At 53.7% G+C, this 16198-nt stretch overlaps 5 protein-coding genes across 5 annotated transcripts; 2 read left to right on the forward strand and 3 right to left on the reverse strand.

Annotated features, from left to right (window-relative positions):
• Positions 1-91: 91 nt before the first annotated feature.
• On the reverse strand, positions 92-2337 carry SETTUDRAFT_164500 (uncharacterized protein). The gene has a single exon (XM_008030445.1). It carries the CDS (start codon positions 2036-2038, stop codon positions 440-442), a length of 1599 nt encoding a protein of 532 aa, XP_008028636.1. The 5' UTR covers positions 2039-2337; the 3' UTR covers positions 92-439.
• A 2736-nt stretch (positions 2338-5073) lies between these two features.
• Positions 5074-8348, reverse strand: SETTUDRAFT_119457 (uncharacterized protein; the record flags this gene model as incomplete). The annotated part of the gene is made up of 8 exons (XM_008030446.1): positions 5074-5791; positions 5851-6365; positions 6414-6657; positions 6702-7055; positions 7103-7345; positions 7392-7489; positions 7543-8158; positions 8253-8348. 8 exons carry the CDS (start codon positions 8346-8348, stop codon positions 5309-5311), a joined length of 2649 nt encoding a protein of 882 aa, XP_008028637.1. The 3' UTR covers positions 5074-5308.
• Positions 8349-8614: 266 nt separating this feature from the next.
• Positions 8615-11169, forward strand: SETTUDRAFT_172759 (uncharacterized protein). Its single transcript, XM_008030447.1, has one exon. It carries the CDS (start codon positions 8645-8647, stop codon positions 11060-11062), a length of 2418 nt encoding a protein of 805 aa, XP_008028638.1. The 5' UTR covers positions 8615-8644; the 3' UTR covers positions 11063-11169.
• Positions 11170-12040: 871 nt separating this feature from the next.
• On the forward strand, positions 12041-13921 carry SETTUDRAFT_155576 (uncharacterized protein; the record flags this gene model as incomplete). The annotated part of the gene is made up of 7 exons (XM_008030448.1): positions 12041-12309; positions 12369-12546; positions 12685-12769; positions 12820-12838; positions 12898-13226; positions 13283-13589; positions 13648-13921. The coding sequence occupies 7 exons, from the start codon at positions 12041-12043 to the stop codon at positions 13919-13921; spliced, it is 1461 nt and encodes a 486-aa protein (XP_008028639.1).
• Positions 13922-14355: 434 nt separating this feature from the next.
• On the reverse strand, positions 14356-15460 carry SETTUDRAFT_155577 (uncharacterized protein; the record flags this gene model as incomplete). Its single annotated transcript, XM_008030449.1, has 2 exons — positions 14356-15108; positions 15158-15460. The coding sequence occupies 2 exons, from the start codon at positions 15458-15460 to the stop codon at positions 14356-14358; spliced, it is 1056 nt and encodes a 351-aa protein (XP_008028640.1).
• Positions 15461-16198: the final 738 nt, after the last annotated feature.

The raw sequence follows: 16198 nt of genomic DNA on the forward strand, positions 1-16198 counted from the left end.
AGGAAAAAAAAAAAAAAAAAAAAAAGTCAACTTTTCTTGCAAAACAAGTCTGACTAGAGTTAATGAATGGGTGAATGAATGAATGAATGAATGAATGTAAAAACCACATTTTTCTTCTTATATGTTCACACGCACAATGAATCAAGTACTCTCTCGAAACAGCACGCACAACAATACACTCACTCACTCACTCACTCACTTAGTGCAGACAGAATGAACAGCAGAGAGAAAAATAGAATAAAAGAGTGGAATTGGATTCAAGGCAGAGGATTCGTACTTGGCAAAGAGAATAAAGTAGAATAAATACAGTAATAGTAGTGACTGTGTCGAAAAAAACCACACCGAGTCGCAGAACAAAGGGCAAACGCAGCCCAAGTCGACACGTACATGGATATGGAAAATTTTCGCAATAGCAATTTCTACCCTTGTAGCGACGGAGCTAAAAGTCCTCACCAAGTCTAGGCTTACCTCCCTTCCAGTCGTCGCGTTCGTAGTAGCGAAAGACGAGATCGTAGCCGTCCAAGTCGTGCACGATGCGATCGACACGGCGGTATCCGGGAATGACTTCCATGCGCTTGGCCTTGTCGGAGGACTTGGAGGGGGCGTCGCCGGCGGCGGGTTTGGCCTCGAAGAGGGTGACGCTGAACCTGCCGGGCTTGAAGATGCCGACGACGTGCTCGACAATGTCTGCTGTCTCGCGGCCTGTCTGGCGGGCAGGGACGTTGGTTTCAAACGAGGCGTACGAGCACTGTGGCTCCGGAGTGACGTGGACGGTGAAGTAGTGCGTAGCGTCTGAGCCCTTCTTGGAGCCGTTGGGCGCACCGCCAGGCGCAGGGATGACGCCATTGGCCGAGAAGCCGCAGGGCGTGAAGAGATAGGCATCGATGCGGGCATCGGGGTACTTGGTCGTGGGGTAGACGTCGGCTAGACCGCAGTGTTCAGAGACGACGGTACCGAGCGTGTGGCCTTCGGTGGTAAGCTCCTCAGGGAAGGTGAGTTCGTCGTCCGAGTTGAAGCCAGAATGGTCAGAGGATGTCTGCTCAAAAACGTCGAAGCTGTCGTCCGACTTGTGCGTGTTGGCAGTCGAGTCGAGGACGGTAGAGCCACCCAGACTTTCCGTGTGGCCATTCTCTTCCGAGATGGTGCCAAGAGACTGGATGGCGTTTTTGCGAGCCTCACGAGCCCTCTGGATGTAGCGACCTTCCGCAACCGCACTTGCGTCCTCGAGATAGAACTGACGGGCGTTCTTCTCGTCGAGGTCGGTCATCAGTACCTCCAGAGTCTCGTCTTCCTCCTCGTCGGTGGCCTGTTCACGCAGCAGGCGCTGAGGGTGGCTCACAAACTTGGTCTCGGTGTCAGGCTCCAGCCTCTCCTCGCCTGGGCTGGGAGGCGGCGTAAGGCTGGTGTCTGGACCGGTAATGTAGAGGTACCAGTGCTCGCCATTCATCTTGCCAATCATGTAAGCGCTGCCGCCCCGGAAGCGGTCGTCCAGATAGCGGACTTCGTCTCGCCAGCTGCGGTGGGGGCCTCGCTGCTGGTCGGGGTAGAGGAAATTCTTCCTGCTGTAGAAGACGCGGTAGGGCGTGGCGGCTGGGGCGACGCCCGACGCCTTTGGGGCGACAAAGGGGAAACCGGCTCCAGCAGCGATTTCCAGCATGCGCGTGAGACCCCAGAGAAGCGTCGTGGTACCGCACGTCTTGAGCACGACCTTGTGGGGGAAGACAAACATGCTCGACTCGGACAAGAGATAGGCATCGACGTGCTCCGACTCAATGACCGAGAGAACCTTGCAATTGACGAGATCAAGCATGTCCTTCCACACATCGGCCGACACCTTCTTCAGGCCAAGCGGGCCAGCCTGGCCAGGCAATTCGGTGGCAGAAGGGCTGAACCATACTTCCAGGAGCTTCTCAGGGCCCTCGAACGAGTTTGTCGAGTCGAGATCGATGGTGGCCTCCTTGTTGATTGTCAACTGGGGGGTGCCAATGTGCGACGAGGGCGAGGCAGTGTAGTGCTGAGGAATCTCGGTAGCAACCATCTCTTTGCAGTTTGGGTGGGAGGAGCAGCCCGGGGGTTATGTGGTTGGCGAGTTGAGTTGGTTTGCCGGGGGGCTGGGTTGAACCAAGCTGGAGGACTGGGGCTAGCTATGAGAAGCTGTGTGCAGCACAACCTCGCTCAGACAAGCAATGCGGTGCTCGCCTGAGAAGAATTGGCCCACGGGTCGCGAAGAGTAGACGAGGCTGGCGTGTGCCAGCAGCAGTGGACGGGAGGTGTGGGAACGACCGTAGTCGATGTTAGGGAGGGCGGGCGTTGAGGGGGATAAACGAGGCCTTGCGCAACCACCGAAAAAAGTAAAGAACGGGAATTTTATTCATCGCCGACATCACAGCTCATCACCAATACCCCCACAGCTATTGCCTACAGTACGTCTCTTGCTCTCTCTCTCTCTCTCTCTCTCTCTCTCTCTCCCTCTTCTCTCGTCCCCCCCGCAACGGCTGGCAATCCGAGTTTGGCGACTCAGCTGTTCGCCCACAAACGTCAGCGCCCAACGACGCCCATTGTTTAATTTCCTTGACCGACCGTCTGCCCTCGACGCCGTCTGATAAAACCTCTCCCGTCACGCTGCCCGCCTCTGTGTTTCCTTCGGTCTCTCCTGCTGCATAGGCCTCTGTCGCCCGCAGTTCCCTTCTCCACCGCCGCCCGCCGTCTGCCCTTCTATGCGTCGCGAGGACCTGGTCCGCTTTCTGTCCAAGCCTGCGAAGTGAGTCGCTCGTGTCTCGTCCAAGAGCGGCCTATCCAACCACACACACACAACCGCTCAAGCCCATCCAAGGCGCTGACTTTTGCTCCCTCACAGGCCCCGATAGCACCACCCACACGCTCCCGCCGCCGCCGCCGCCCCACCCCCCTCTCCCCCAGTCTCTGAAGCAGATCTCCTCGTCTGCTGGACCCGATACTTGCCCAGGGTATCGGAATCTGGTATCGCGAGGACCCCACGGCTGTCACCATTTCCCGGCAGTGGTGGCTGTTGTTTTGGAGTTGGTTGGGTGGGGGGAGGGGGGGGAGGGTGAGGTGGAAGCTTCGGGCGTTCAGGCGACAGGGCATTTTTCGCCAGAGAGCCAGTGCGGTGTTTTTTTTTTCCCACCAGGACGTCACCGACAATTGTCCCACTGGCTGGCGCGCGCTGGGCGCCCGGGCCGGGCAGCGAGAAGGCAAAGGTGAGGGCGCAAGGCCGGCTAAAGCGCCAATATACACTGGCTGGCTCTGCTATAGCGAGCGGGCGGTACATGGCAACGAGGGACGACGCTGGCCTAATTTTAGGCGCGCCATGCTCCCGTTCTGGGTGGGCGGCGCAGCGACACCCAGGCCCTTCACATGTCGCGCCGGCGATGGCGATGGACGGCGGGCCATGTGACGCGGGCGCAAGGATGGCGGGCAGGGCGCGGTGCAACGGCTGCTGTGTAGTCTAAGTACATGTACGGCGACTACACCTATGCTGGGTGCATCCATCGGCAGGCGCAGCAGCAAGGGAGGCCAGGCGGTGGTGTCGCAGAAAGCAACGTCATAAAGGCACCGACATGGTCCCGGCGACCAGGCACACTCTCGACGGCGGTGCATGCTAGCCCGTTGCAGCATCATGCGTCGAGGCGTTAGTGACTTCCCCAGCTATAGCAACATAGCTGCAGCCCGCATATAGCTATATCCTCAATCCACACCTCTTACTCACCACTTTCCCCTTCGGGCTCTTTGACCACCACCGCCCGCCCGCCTGCTCACACATTCGCCCGTATGCCCACCCACACCATGTTTCGACCGCCCCACCGCCCGTCCTATCCATGCCAGCCCCCCCGCCTGCCCTCAGCAACCACTATACTTGGAGCGGTGAGCCTCTATACCGCGACCAGCTTGGCCTCTGATCCGCCTTGTCCATCCACGCACGCCAACTCCCACGCTAGAATTCCGCCCTTTACTGCTTTGGGCACGGACAGGCACGGCAGCATGCCCAGTCCACATGCTCTGCGCGCTCCATGGATGCTGCAATTGCCGTGTATACAGCCAGACACCGCGGGGTACGACAGTGCCAATGCTCGACATGGCCAGTGACAAACTCGCCATCCATCCATCCATCCATCTATCAACCAGCTTCCGGAGATAGCAGCATGCTACGAAACAAGTCCAAGTAGAAAAAGCAAGTATACGACTCCATCCACCCACGCCTCCAAGCCACTGTTTGATATACCCCATCCCTCGCACCTCTCACCACCAGATAGCCTCCACTCTCACGGCAACCGCTTCCGCTCAAGTTTCTCGTGTGGGGTATCCATTCTACGACGCCATCAGCCATACCATGCGACCATGGTTCGTCAGTGTAGACAGCGTAACAGCCTCATCACCACCACTACCACTGCCATGACTGCCTCATACTTGACGTGGAATTGCATGTATACAGCAACATGAGTTGAAACCAAGCACTGTCCATAGCCCACTATCCTTTATCCACCACAAAATAGCAAGTCGAAGCACTTCTAATCTACACACCCAACCAACTACACAATCACCACCCAAAGCAGGCTGTATAAATAAATAACCACATAAACATGAAAGTATACTCGCAAAGAGTCCAGCTTGCAAAGTACATAACCCAATGGCACATTTTACCCTCCTTTTTTTTTCTTTCTTTTCTTTCTTTTTTCAGACATGCATACGAAACAGCCCACACATACACACACACACACACACACACACACACAGCTTGCCAATCTTTCCCACATCTCCACATTATACATAACTTCTATATCACAGAGCAAGCATGATGCTAAAATCTCAATATAATAAAATGAAATAAAAGTAAAAAATAAACATGTCATTGTGTCGGTTACACTGACTAATATATATCAATTATGCTTGGCACCATGGTTCGCCTCGCCATGTCAAGTCCCTTAGACCTAGCACACACACACACACACACACACACACCTCAGACAGACATGTGGCGAGTGCTAGCACTAGTGTGGCTCTGCGCCATGCATATGTGGCTGTGCACCAACACCAAAACCCCCTCCCCCCCATACTGTTATCGCTACCGAAACGGGGTAATATGGGCAAACGTTAAACAGCCTCCCTCTCCAATCACATTCCCACAACCCTCCGCCATGACAGGGCCACCCACCCACTCGTTCACAACGTCCATCCTTCCTTGCATACTATCTACCTCTAATGCTAGCCTAACCTACACTAGTCGTCGTCGCGCCTTTACACCTTCACCCTCGCTTCTCGTGGCTGAACAACGCCAAGCTCTGACATGCCGCTATACGTCGCGAATCGTCGGGGTTCCGGCAGTCCCGCCGCTTGACGGGGAGCGTTGCGCGGCCTGGCCTGCAACCCCACGCAGGTTGAGCGACCCGATTCGCTGCACCAGATTGCTACCTACCGCGTCCACGGCCCCTCTAGGTTGTAGTAGCGAGGGAGTCGTCACGGCCGCTTCTTGAACCTTGAACAGCCGTATGCTAGTGTTGTTCCAAACCCCGGCAGTCCCCTTGGCCACCAGCATCTCGGCCGCAAAAATGAAACCCCATAGCAGAGACTCATACCAGCCAAGCGATAGCGGCGACCACTCAAACAGGTGTACCCTGATTGGCGACGGCTCGATGCCTCGTACTTCCGTCTCGCCAATCATCTTCAGCGCTGCTGCCGTGTCGTTTGAGTCGCCCGAAGCCGGCAGCTTCGGCCCAAGCTCTGATATCAGCATGAGAATCGTGTGCAACGGCAACTCCGAAAGCCACCCTTCCAACTAAAGCTCACGTTAGCAATGCCATACCAAAGCCATATCCTCCACACAAATAAACCTACCCATGGTACAGACGGCGTGAAGAACTCATTCGACGCCAACGCTGGACCCGCTATGCTGTGCAAGCTCGTCACGCTGTTTTGCCGCGAAAAGGCTGGCTGGCCCACTGGCCGCTTGCCTCGTGCCTTTTCAGACATACCCCTCAGTTGAAGCGGCACCGACTCATCTATCGACGACGCTATCGATGCACTCCTCGAGGCTCCTGACGGTGAGTGTGTCCGTGATCTGGTTGCATCCGGAGTCCGCAAGTCGTCTGCCTCTTCGTCCGAATCATCGTCATCGTCGCCAATGGCAAAAGCCCCATCTTCTTCTGGCACATTACCCAGCGTAGGTGTCCGTGCGGCCGTCGGACTCCTCAGACTGTCAATGGAATTTGTGCGTGTAAGGTCCTCTCCGTCCTCCTTGCGTTGCTGATTCTGACGCTCAAGCTCTTCTTGGCCACTTTCAAGAGTAAAGTGTCTCAATGCTTGGAACCGCTTTCGCGAACGTACAATGGCGTACACGAGGTTTGGGTTGTCTATTCGCCTCAGTATAGGTCAACGTTCACAGCGCTAGCCATACTTACGCTGATATTGATGCTCGATCATGGCATTCATGACCTCTAACAACGAGTGCAGCAGTGTGTGGTTGTTTTCATTCGCAAGCAAGAAGCTAGGTGCCGACATGGAAGCAAAGAGTTGCAGCAGTTTTGAGCTGGTTGCGCGCCCAAGGTTCTGAACATAAGCAGCGATGTTGTTGAGTATCGCAAGTAGAGCTGGATAGATCGCATCGAGTTTGCCTTTGCCCGTGGTGAGTAGTGTGTAGATGGACTAGCATGATTAGCAGACATGGTGTGAGTGATGGATTTGCCTACCGTGATGACATAGTCGGCATACGTGCCGTGGAAGTTGGGGATGCGAATGCTGGCTGGAAGGGATTCTTGGCCTTCAAACGTCTTGTTGAGGCTCTTGCCGAACTGCGGCTCAACACTGAGTGTCTGGAGTACAAAAATGCACATGCGCACAAGACCCTGCTTGGACGGATCATTGCGCTGATCAATCGCATAGTATAGCACCAAGACGACAAAATCGTGGGCCCGGTCCGTGTCGATGATGAAGGAGCGGAAACGCTTGTTGCACTGCAGCGCTTCCCAGAAAAGCATGATCATCTCCGGGGCCCAGGTTAGCGATTTGTGGCTGCCAGGGAGGTAGGACGTGTTTGCTTGGAGCTAGCAAGTGTCAGCCAAGAAGCTTGGTAAATGTGCGTAATGCATACCGGCTGGTTTAGGATCCTTGTCATGCCGTCAACGAGGAACTGGAAATCCTGTGGACGGTGCAGACGACCTAGAAAATGACGGAAGAAATTCTTGGGTGCTGGGCCATTACCAGGCTCTGGAATGGGGTACAGGACAAGCACCAAAAGCAGCTGTAGACAGTATGTGACGAGAATCTGCCGCTGATCTTTGAACACCACATGATCGTACGGCACGCGCCAGGTTGCGGGGTTGTACTTGAGCGTCTATGGAGGGTCAGTGAGCGCATCTAGTACACCAAGTAAGACGCACCGTGTTGAGAAGCGAGCACAGGACCGACAAGACAACCTGCTTGTCCGGACACGTAGCTATGTATGTGATGGCCTTTACACCCTTTACCGGTAGCACGCCTGCAATGGGTCAGAATCGACTTTGTATCGGTCATGACGAGGCGACAGCATACCAGCCGACATGTACATGGACTTGCTTGCCAGAGTGAGGAGCAGGCGCAGAATCTCAGTCCTGTTGCTCTCAAACTCCTTGGTGGATGCGACGGGCGTGTTGCAGCCCACGCCGCTCTGCCAGATGGCATACGTGACCTTGTTCTTGCCGGCGGGGACCTTGGGCAGGGTGAATTCGGAGAAGAAGAGCAGGTCGATGAGGGTGTCGATAATCTCCTCGGCGAGCGGCTTGGCCTTTTCAAACTCGGGCTCCTTCTCCGTGGGCGGCTGCTCGGGGTCGGCTTCGTCGAAGAGCACCTCGGTGCGCACTAGCTGGCCGCGGCGGCTGCGCTTGCGCCGGGTGGCCCAGAAGAACTGGTCCTCCCACGTGTCCAGATGGTCGGCCTCGTACAGAAAGGGCAGCAGGCGCGTGAGGACGCGGATGCAGTTGAGGGCATCGCGCTCCGGGGCCAGGTCGGGGTCGGGGAACGAGGGGTGGTTGCGCAGGACAATGAGGCGCGAGGTGACGGCGAGGATGAGCGTCTCGAGGTTGGCTAGGTTGATGTCGCGCGTGCGGCGAATGTCCGCGGGGGAGAAGAGCGAAAAGACATCTTCCGTCGACTCGGGCAGCTCCCAGAACTGGCGGCATAGTCAGCAGCAGCATAGCATAGTACAGTAGCAGTGCTTGTAATTGCAATAGCGGCAGCAACGCAGCACGGGCAGGGGAGCATACACCAGTCCAGTAGGCGTCGTCGGCGGGGATCTGCTTGGGCTCAGACAGGCGGAAGATGCCCTGCTTGAAGGAGAGTTTGGAGTCGGATGCGCCCATTGGGAAGCATGTCACGTCTTCATGCGCGGCGCATTCTGGGGGGTGGGCGTGTGCAATAGGGCGGATTCTGGTCAGAGGGGCCGCCTTGCTGGCGAGGTGACGTCGCCTGCCACCAAACCAAAACCGAACCCCCCGGCCCGCCATTCACATGCTTTCGCGTCTGGGCGCGTCCTTACGTAATCACACCCTCGCGGCTGCCTGCCTGCCTCGACATTTACCTGTCCCAGTCCACCTACATATCTCCACGCCACCCACCACCACCACCACCACCGCCACCGCCACAGCGCATCGCTGCCATGCCACCAAAACGCAAGCTCGCGCAGACCGCCGCCGACGCAGAGGCAGAGGATGGTTGGGACGACAACGATGATGGGCCCATGAGCGACCAGGAGACGTTTGACCAGCTCAAGGAGGAGTTCGACGTCAAGGCCATGACCAAGCGCGCGCGAGCTGGCCGTGTGAGAGACGCCGCCGCCGACCTCTTCAGAAAGTCGGACCAGTGGAGCGCGCCCCTCAAGCCCGACCACTACAACCGCCCGCTGTGGATCAACGACGCCGGCGGCATCATCCTCGAGTCCTTCCACCCCCTCTTCGACGAGGCCCAGGACTTTTTGATCAACATCGCCGAGCCGCAGTCGCGTGTATCCAAGATGCATGAATACCAGCTCACCACACACAGTCTCTTCGCCGCCGTCAGCGTCGGCCATTCCAAGCAGGAGATTATCGAGAAGCTCGACCGCTACTCCAAGACTGCTCTGTCCGAGGCCATCACTCAGTTCGTCGAGAAGTCGACGTCTGCTTTCGGTAAGGCCAAGATTGTGCTGAAGAAGACGCTGTCGTACATAGAGAGCGAGGACCCAGCCATCCTCCAGAAACTCCTCCGCGATCCCATCATCGCAGAGTGCAGGGCCGACTCCACCGACGGCCTCATCAAGGAGGCTGCGCCCAAGATTGGTCAGATGGCCATTCCAGGTACCAAACTGGCGGCTGGTGCCAACAACATGGCCCAGCAGCAACCTCCGCCAGACGCCAACCCAAATCCCGCACCAAGCGAAATGATTGCTACACTGCGAGAGGACGATGATGACGACGAGGTTGCCCAAGTTCACTCGTTCCAAATCAAGAGTGAGGAGCGAGAAAAGGTGGTCAAACGCTGCCGGGCCATTGGTCTTCCCCTCACTGAAGAGTACGACTTTAACAACGACGACACAAATCCAAACTTGGAGATTGACCTCAAGCCGCACGCGCAAATTCGATACTACCAGGAAAAGGCCCTCAGTAAAATGTTTTCAAACTCTCGTGCACGTTCAGGTATCATAGTGTTGCCCTGTGGCGCAGGTAAGACTCTAGTCGGCATTACGGCTGCCTGTGGTGTGAAGAAATCCGTCATTGTCCTGTGCACAAGTGCCATGTCCGTTGTCCAGTGGCGAGCCGAATTCATCAAGTGGTCCAACATCAACCCCGAGGACGTGGCCGTCTTCACTGCCGACAACAAGACTCGATTTCCTCGCCAGGCAGGTATTATTATCAGCACCTACTCTATGATTAGTAATGCCAGAAAGCGATCGCACGACGCTGAAAAGGTCATGCAGTTCATTCGTGGGCAGGAATGGGGATTGCTCATAGCTGATGAAGTGCACGTTGTGCCCGCCAACATTTTCAAGAAAGTCACCTACGAGATTGCATCGCACGCAAAACTGGGCCTGACAGCCACGCTTCTCCGAGAAGATGACAAGATTGACGACCTCAACTTTCTGATTGGCCCCAAGCTCTACGAAGCCAACTGGCAAGAATTGTCAGAACAAGGACACATTGCTAAAGTTCAGTGCGCCGAGGTTTGGTGCCAAATGACGCCCGAGTTTTACACGGAATGGCTCAAGCCTTCCTCGCTCCAAAAGCGCGCATTGCTGTCGATTATGAACCCCAAGAAATTTCAAGCCTGTCAGTTCCTCATCAACTATCATGAATCCCGAGGAGACAAGATTATTGTCTTCTCTGACAATGTATATGCGTTGGAAAAGTATTCGCGCAAGCTCGGCAAGGCGTACATTTACGGCGCAACCCCCCAACAAGAACGTCTTCGTATCTTGGAGAACTTTCAACACAATGAGCTCGTCAACACCATCTTTTTGTCCAAGATTGGCGACACCAGTCTAGATCTGCCGGAGGCGACATGTCTAATCCAAATATCATCACATTACGGCTCACGCCGTCAAGAAGCGCAACGCTTGGGTAGAATTCTTCGGGCTAAGAGAAGGAATGACGAGGGTTTCAACGCCTTCTTCTACTCCCTGGTCTCCAAAGACACTGACGAGATGTACTACTCGTCCAAGCGTCAGGCCTTCCTTGTCGACCAGGGATACGCCTTCAAGGTCATTACCCGTCTTGAAGGACTGGAAAACTTTTCGCAGCTGGCATTTGCGACGCCACAAGAGCGGCGAGAGCTTCTCATGGATGTTCTACTTGCCCGCGAGGAAGACGCCAAGGAGGAGAGAATCGAAGGTGACGCATTTGGCACCAAGTATGCTTCCAACAAGGGCAACAAAAAGAAGTTTGGAGTGAGACGAGCAGCTGGTACCCTTTCAGAATTGTCGGGTGGCCAAACCATGGCGTACATGGAGGTGAACAGGAGCAGGAACAAGGAACTCAAGGGAACAAAGGGTGTACAAAATGCCTTTATGAGGAAACTTGCCCGGTCTGGGGCAAAGAAGTAAGATGCGTTCATCTTGTCATGATTCGGATAAATCGTTGTATAGACTTTGGTTTTGGAGGTCAATGTAGTTTAGCCTAGCTGAGTCTCTAGGCAAATCGTTAATGATACCAAGACTTGCTGATTTACTTATGACATGGCTGTATCTGTGATGATTCAAACACTGAGATATCAAGACGTGACTGCACGGTGGAAATGATGCAATCTTGCCATTCACAAGCATTCATGATAGTCATCTTAAATGCTTGTCAATGAGAGACGTACTGACCCCGCGCGGCAATATAGTATATTTTTATACATTCCCAGCCGCGGGATTACAACGATCATCGCTACCAAATCAATCCGTCTATGGAAAGGACCTTCCGAGTTTTGCATGCAGCTACGTGACGCGGTGGGGTACTTAAACTGCGTCCCCGCGCTCAGCCTACGAGTCAACCAGCATCCTGCGACAAATCCACACGAGCACATCAGCAAGTCCATAGTCTGTACCTCCAGACCGGCAGAGGCTTGGCAAGCCGCCGGCAGTCAACAAGCGATGGACTATTATTCACCCGAAGTTCTCGCGGAAACGCCAATCATTGCTGTAATGCGTTACCAGCTGTTCGCCAAGCAGAATCCTCCGCCAACTCCCCCGCCTTACCCCAGCCTTGGCTCCAACCATGTAACGGTCATGTTGAGTTTTCCCTGGACGGCGGCCTTTGGATTCGCCCCGCGGGGCAGGTATGTATGCTCGGTTATGGTTACCCTTGGGCTGAGTAGCATTAGCATATATGCATGCTGCAATGTCTCTCTCCACACAGGTGCTTGGACGTGTGGACGGCGCCATTTTTGGCGCCGCTGAGGTATGGCCTGCAGTATGGATAAGAAGGCAAGGCACTATATAAGACTCTATTGATGGTATCTTGTGTTTTGTCTTTGCTGAACTTTGTTATTTTCTCGTCTGTTTGCGTGCCCGCCCCCTTTCCCTACGAACAACACAAAGATGGCGCGAGATGCGGTGGTAGAGGATTCCACAGCAAAAGATCACACGTATGATATGGAGGAGGTATCGAATGAAAAGGCGCCGTGGGCGAACTCGCCGTACCATCTGCATGATTTCATGAAAGCCGGGTTGAGTCAAGACGACGCGGAATTTCTGTATAGCATCGACAAGGCAGAGCAGAGGAGGATTTTCCACAAGGTAGACTGGCGGCTATGTCCTATGCTCGCCGTTTTATATCTCATTTCTCATCTCGACCGAGCGAACATCGGGTAACTATGCACTTTGTCGAGTATACGTCTACGCGCCACTGACTGACCTGCGCAACCAGCAATGCCAAGATCGAAGGGCTCGAGAAGACGCTCGGCATGAAAGGCACAGATTACAATGTTGCGCTGATGGTCTTCTTCGTTCCCTACGTCCTCTTCGAAGTGCCGTCGAACATGCTGCTTGCAAAGTTCAAGCGCCCATCGTACTACATGGGAATACTGGTCTTGTGCTGGGGCACCGTCATGACGGTCATAGGGCTTGTACAGAATCTCGCAGGGCTCTGTGCAACAAGGTTCTTTCTGGGCTTGTTTGAGGCTGGCTTCTTTCCTGGTGCAATTTATCTTGTTGGTCAGTGGTATCCGCCCGACCGGACGCAGTTTCGCATGGCGCTGTTTTACTGTGCTTCAGCGACGAGTGGCGCGTTTTCGGGTCTGCTGGTTGCTGCGATTGCAAAAATGAATGGTAAGTGGGTTTATGGCGATTGTAAATATACAACTGACAAGTGAACATAGGCATTGCGGGACTTGAGGGGTGAGTAGTGCCATGCCCCTGTCATTGGCCACTGGAAGACTAACGTGTTTTGCCAAAAGATGGAGATGGATCTTCATCCTCGAAGGCATGGCTACGGTCGTCATGGGTGTCGCTGTTTTCTTCTTACTCCCAGACTCTCCAGACCATGCCATCGGCCGCTGGCTCACGACGGACGAAGCGCGATTCCTCCGCCTAACCCATATAGTCACTCGTGGTCTAAAGCGCAAGCCCCGCGTCAATGCCGATGGCAAGAAAGAGAGAATAAAATGGGGTGTCATCGGCCAGGTCATGAAAGACTGGCAGATCTACCTGCAAGCCATGATTTTTGCCAGTAACGCCGTGTCAAACTACGGACTGAAATTCACCATGCCCCAGATCCTCAAGAACAGTCAGTTATCAGCGCACACGGCTATACATAGGGAAAGCTACTGATCAGAGAAATAGTGGGATTCACAAGCACAACCGCACAGCTCATGACTGCGCCTCCGTACGCCTGTGGCGCCATCTCAGCGCTGGTCTCTTCCCTTCTCGCTGACAGATTCACATGGCGCATGCCGTTCATCACTACCGCACAAGGTCTGCTCATTATTGCATATGCTATTCTGTTTGCAAAGGCAGAGGCTATCAAGGACAACGTGGCCGTGTGCTACTTTGCAGTTCACGTTGCGTGCATTGGCATCTATCCGATTCTGCCAGGCTGCAATGCGTGGACCATTAATAACCTAGCCGGGCCTGAGAAACGTGCCGTTGGGTAAGTCTGGTAATCCCAAGTCAGATCTACATATTCCGTCTAACAAAAGAATACACAGTATCGCAACCATGATTTGCATCGGCAACCTAGGCGGCATCGTGGGCTCCTTCATTTTCCAGGAAAAAGAGTCGCCCAAGTACGAGACGGGATTTGGATCTTCGCTCTCCTTTGCAGCCGCGGGCATGGTGTGTGCATTTACGCTGGAATTTTTGTTCTTAAGGATTAATAAGCGCAATGCGGAGAAGACGGAGGAGGAGTGGAGGGCGATTTATACGCCTGCGCAGTTGGAGAAGATGGGGGATCGGAGTCCGTTGTTCAAGTACCACTTGTAGAATTCTGTAATAGAGTTTGAGGTGCTTGTGGGTAGATTGTCGTTTTCTCGTGGACGTGCTATGAATACTACGAGGACAGGCAGAGTCACTGGGCTCAATTGCGATCATAAAAGGTGCTGCCTAGTACCTGTATGGGATTTCCGCATCAACAACTGACTGCTCTAACTGCGAGTATTTGCGTAAATTCGATAATGCTTGCTGGTACATTTATGGCCAAGAATGCATGTTGAAATAAACTCGGGCTTATCAGCCTTACTTACCTTGGCAAGAACTAATCTGCACGCTTGATAGCTTTGCGGCAAGATACATAACACTCACGCTTCAGCTTGCTGTCTAAAGCTTGAGTCGACATGTGAAGAGAACAATCGTCAGCGCCTGCACAACAGTCAAGTAACATATTTGCTATTCTTCAATCTGAGCCACTCGGTTCATCACTAAAGGCTCTTAGAAGCAATGCCCAGCTCTTTGCAAGATTCTGATACCTTTGCCTCATCTAGACCTGCCGGCTCTTCCGGTAGCACGAATCCCTCATACGAGGTTCCAGCCTTTCTAATCAACTCCTCGACTCCCTCTCCATTGGTAAAAGACCACACGCGTACATATCGGCTGCCGAAATCAACCGTGAAAGTCTCGCCCGCCGCAACGAGTATCGTCTGGCCCTCGCGAATCTCATTCCAGACCTCACTCGATTGTAATCGGATGCGGAGGAGACCCTCCTGGACACAGAAGCAATGATCTAACTTGGCAAATGTGAGCCAGCGCGCCAGCGGCTGCTGCTTTTTGTCGTAAACCCGCGAGGATTCTATGCTTGAGATGGCGAATAGGCCGCCTGTTTGCTCGGCATGGATGAACGGCCGCGAGATGACTCCACCCAGGATCCAGCGGGGCCCCGTGTTGGCCCGCAGGAAATAAGGTTGGCCTGCCGCTGGAAGCTGGTTCTCCGAGTCTTCCCACGGGGCGACCTCGGGGGGCTGGTACTCTCGTTCAAAGTGCACGTCAAACCGGTCCTTGGATGCCATCAGCTTGGGGATCAGCATGGCTTTGAGATCGCGATTGTCGTTCTCAGGCACGATAACTCCGTTGTACGTCTCGCCTACGTAACGGAAGAAATCAATCCAGTCACCTGGCGCAACGAGACCGAAAGTTTCTGTGTGTGGCCCCAGAAGTTCGGGGTTGTGAATTACTTTCTAGGACATGTGAGCAGTGTGCCATGTGATAGTGTCAGAGTCGGCTTACTGGTGGGACATAGGCGAAATCGCCTGGCCCCATTATCCTGCACTTGTCGCCGTTCCACAGTTTGACAAAACCTTTTGTCACGAGGAACACGTCATGTGCTTTTTCATGCCAGTGGAAGCCCGGTGCGTCTGATAGCACGGCGCCGCTGGTAAAGACGGCGATTCCGCCATCGGTTTGTTTGGATGATGCGAGGATTCGAAAGACGCGTTTGCTGCCCGGTAGAGTTACGCGCTCACCCTCGAGCTGGTCGAGTATGTAGGTAGTCCTTGAATCTGGTGGGAGTGTGGATATGGGAATGCTCATTTTTGGAGATGTACGGAGGTGACTATTAAAAGTTGTTGCTAACAGGGTTGCATTATTATTATTATTATTCTAGTTTAACGTCCTTTTTCAGCCCGAAGGGCTATATAAGACGTGTAGGGTTTTTAGGCCTACAAGTATCTAAGTAGGTTGTTTCTAGCTACGATATGTAGGAGGGGTTTTAACTAGATAAAGGTGAGGCTCGTAGCCTATTAGTTAGTGGGTAGGGGGTGGGATAGGGTGGGGGAGGTGTATGGCTACCTGTTACAGGTATTACTCCTCGTTTTCTGTGTTTCCTTTGTACCAGGCTTGTGTTCCAACCTTTGTTTCTTGAATAAAGGTAATAGTTGCTTCTATACCCTCTTTTGTTTAAAAGAGGATAGGTAGTGATAGATCGCCTTCGCAGGCTTCTCTTAGTCCTTTCCTTTCCTCTCTATATAGATTACATCTAAATAGAATATAAGGTAGGTCTTGTATAGACCTATAGTTGCAGGGGCAACTATTAGAATCTACTTTCCCTCTCTTATATAGGTAGTCCCTTAGGTAATAGTGCCCTAGTTTAAGTTAGTAGAAAGCGCTAGAAATCTCTCTTCTAGTATTGCTAGGAATAGCGATTTGCTTTCTTATCTTCCACTTGTATTTTGCTGCGTACGTATGTGGATTCTTGCTAGTGGCTTTTTTCCTATACTGTTCAAGTTGGCTTAGCCATTCTCTCTCTCCTAGCTGCTTAATTCGCGAGCT

The sequence above is a fragment of the Exserohilum turcica genome, assembly GCF_000359705.1.
Source record: "Exserohilum turcica Et28A unplaced genomic scaffold SETTUscaffold_4, whole genome shotgun sequence".
NCBI classification, from domain to species: Eukaryota; Fungi; Ascomycota; class Dothideomycetes; order Pleosporales; family Pleosporaceae; genus Exserohilum; species Exserohilum turcicum.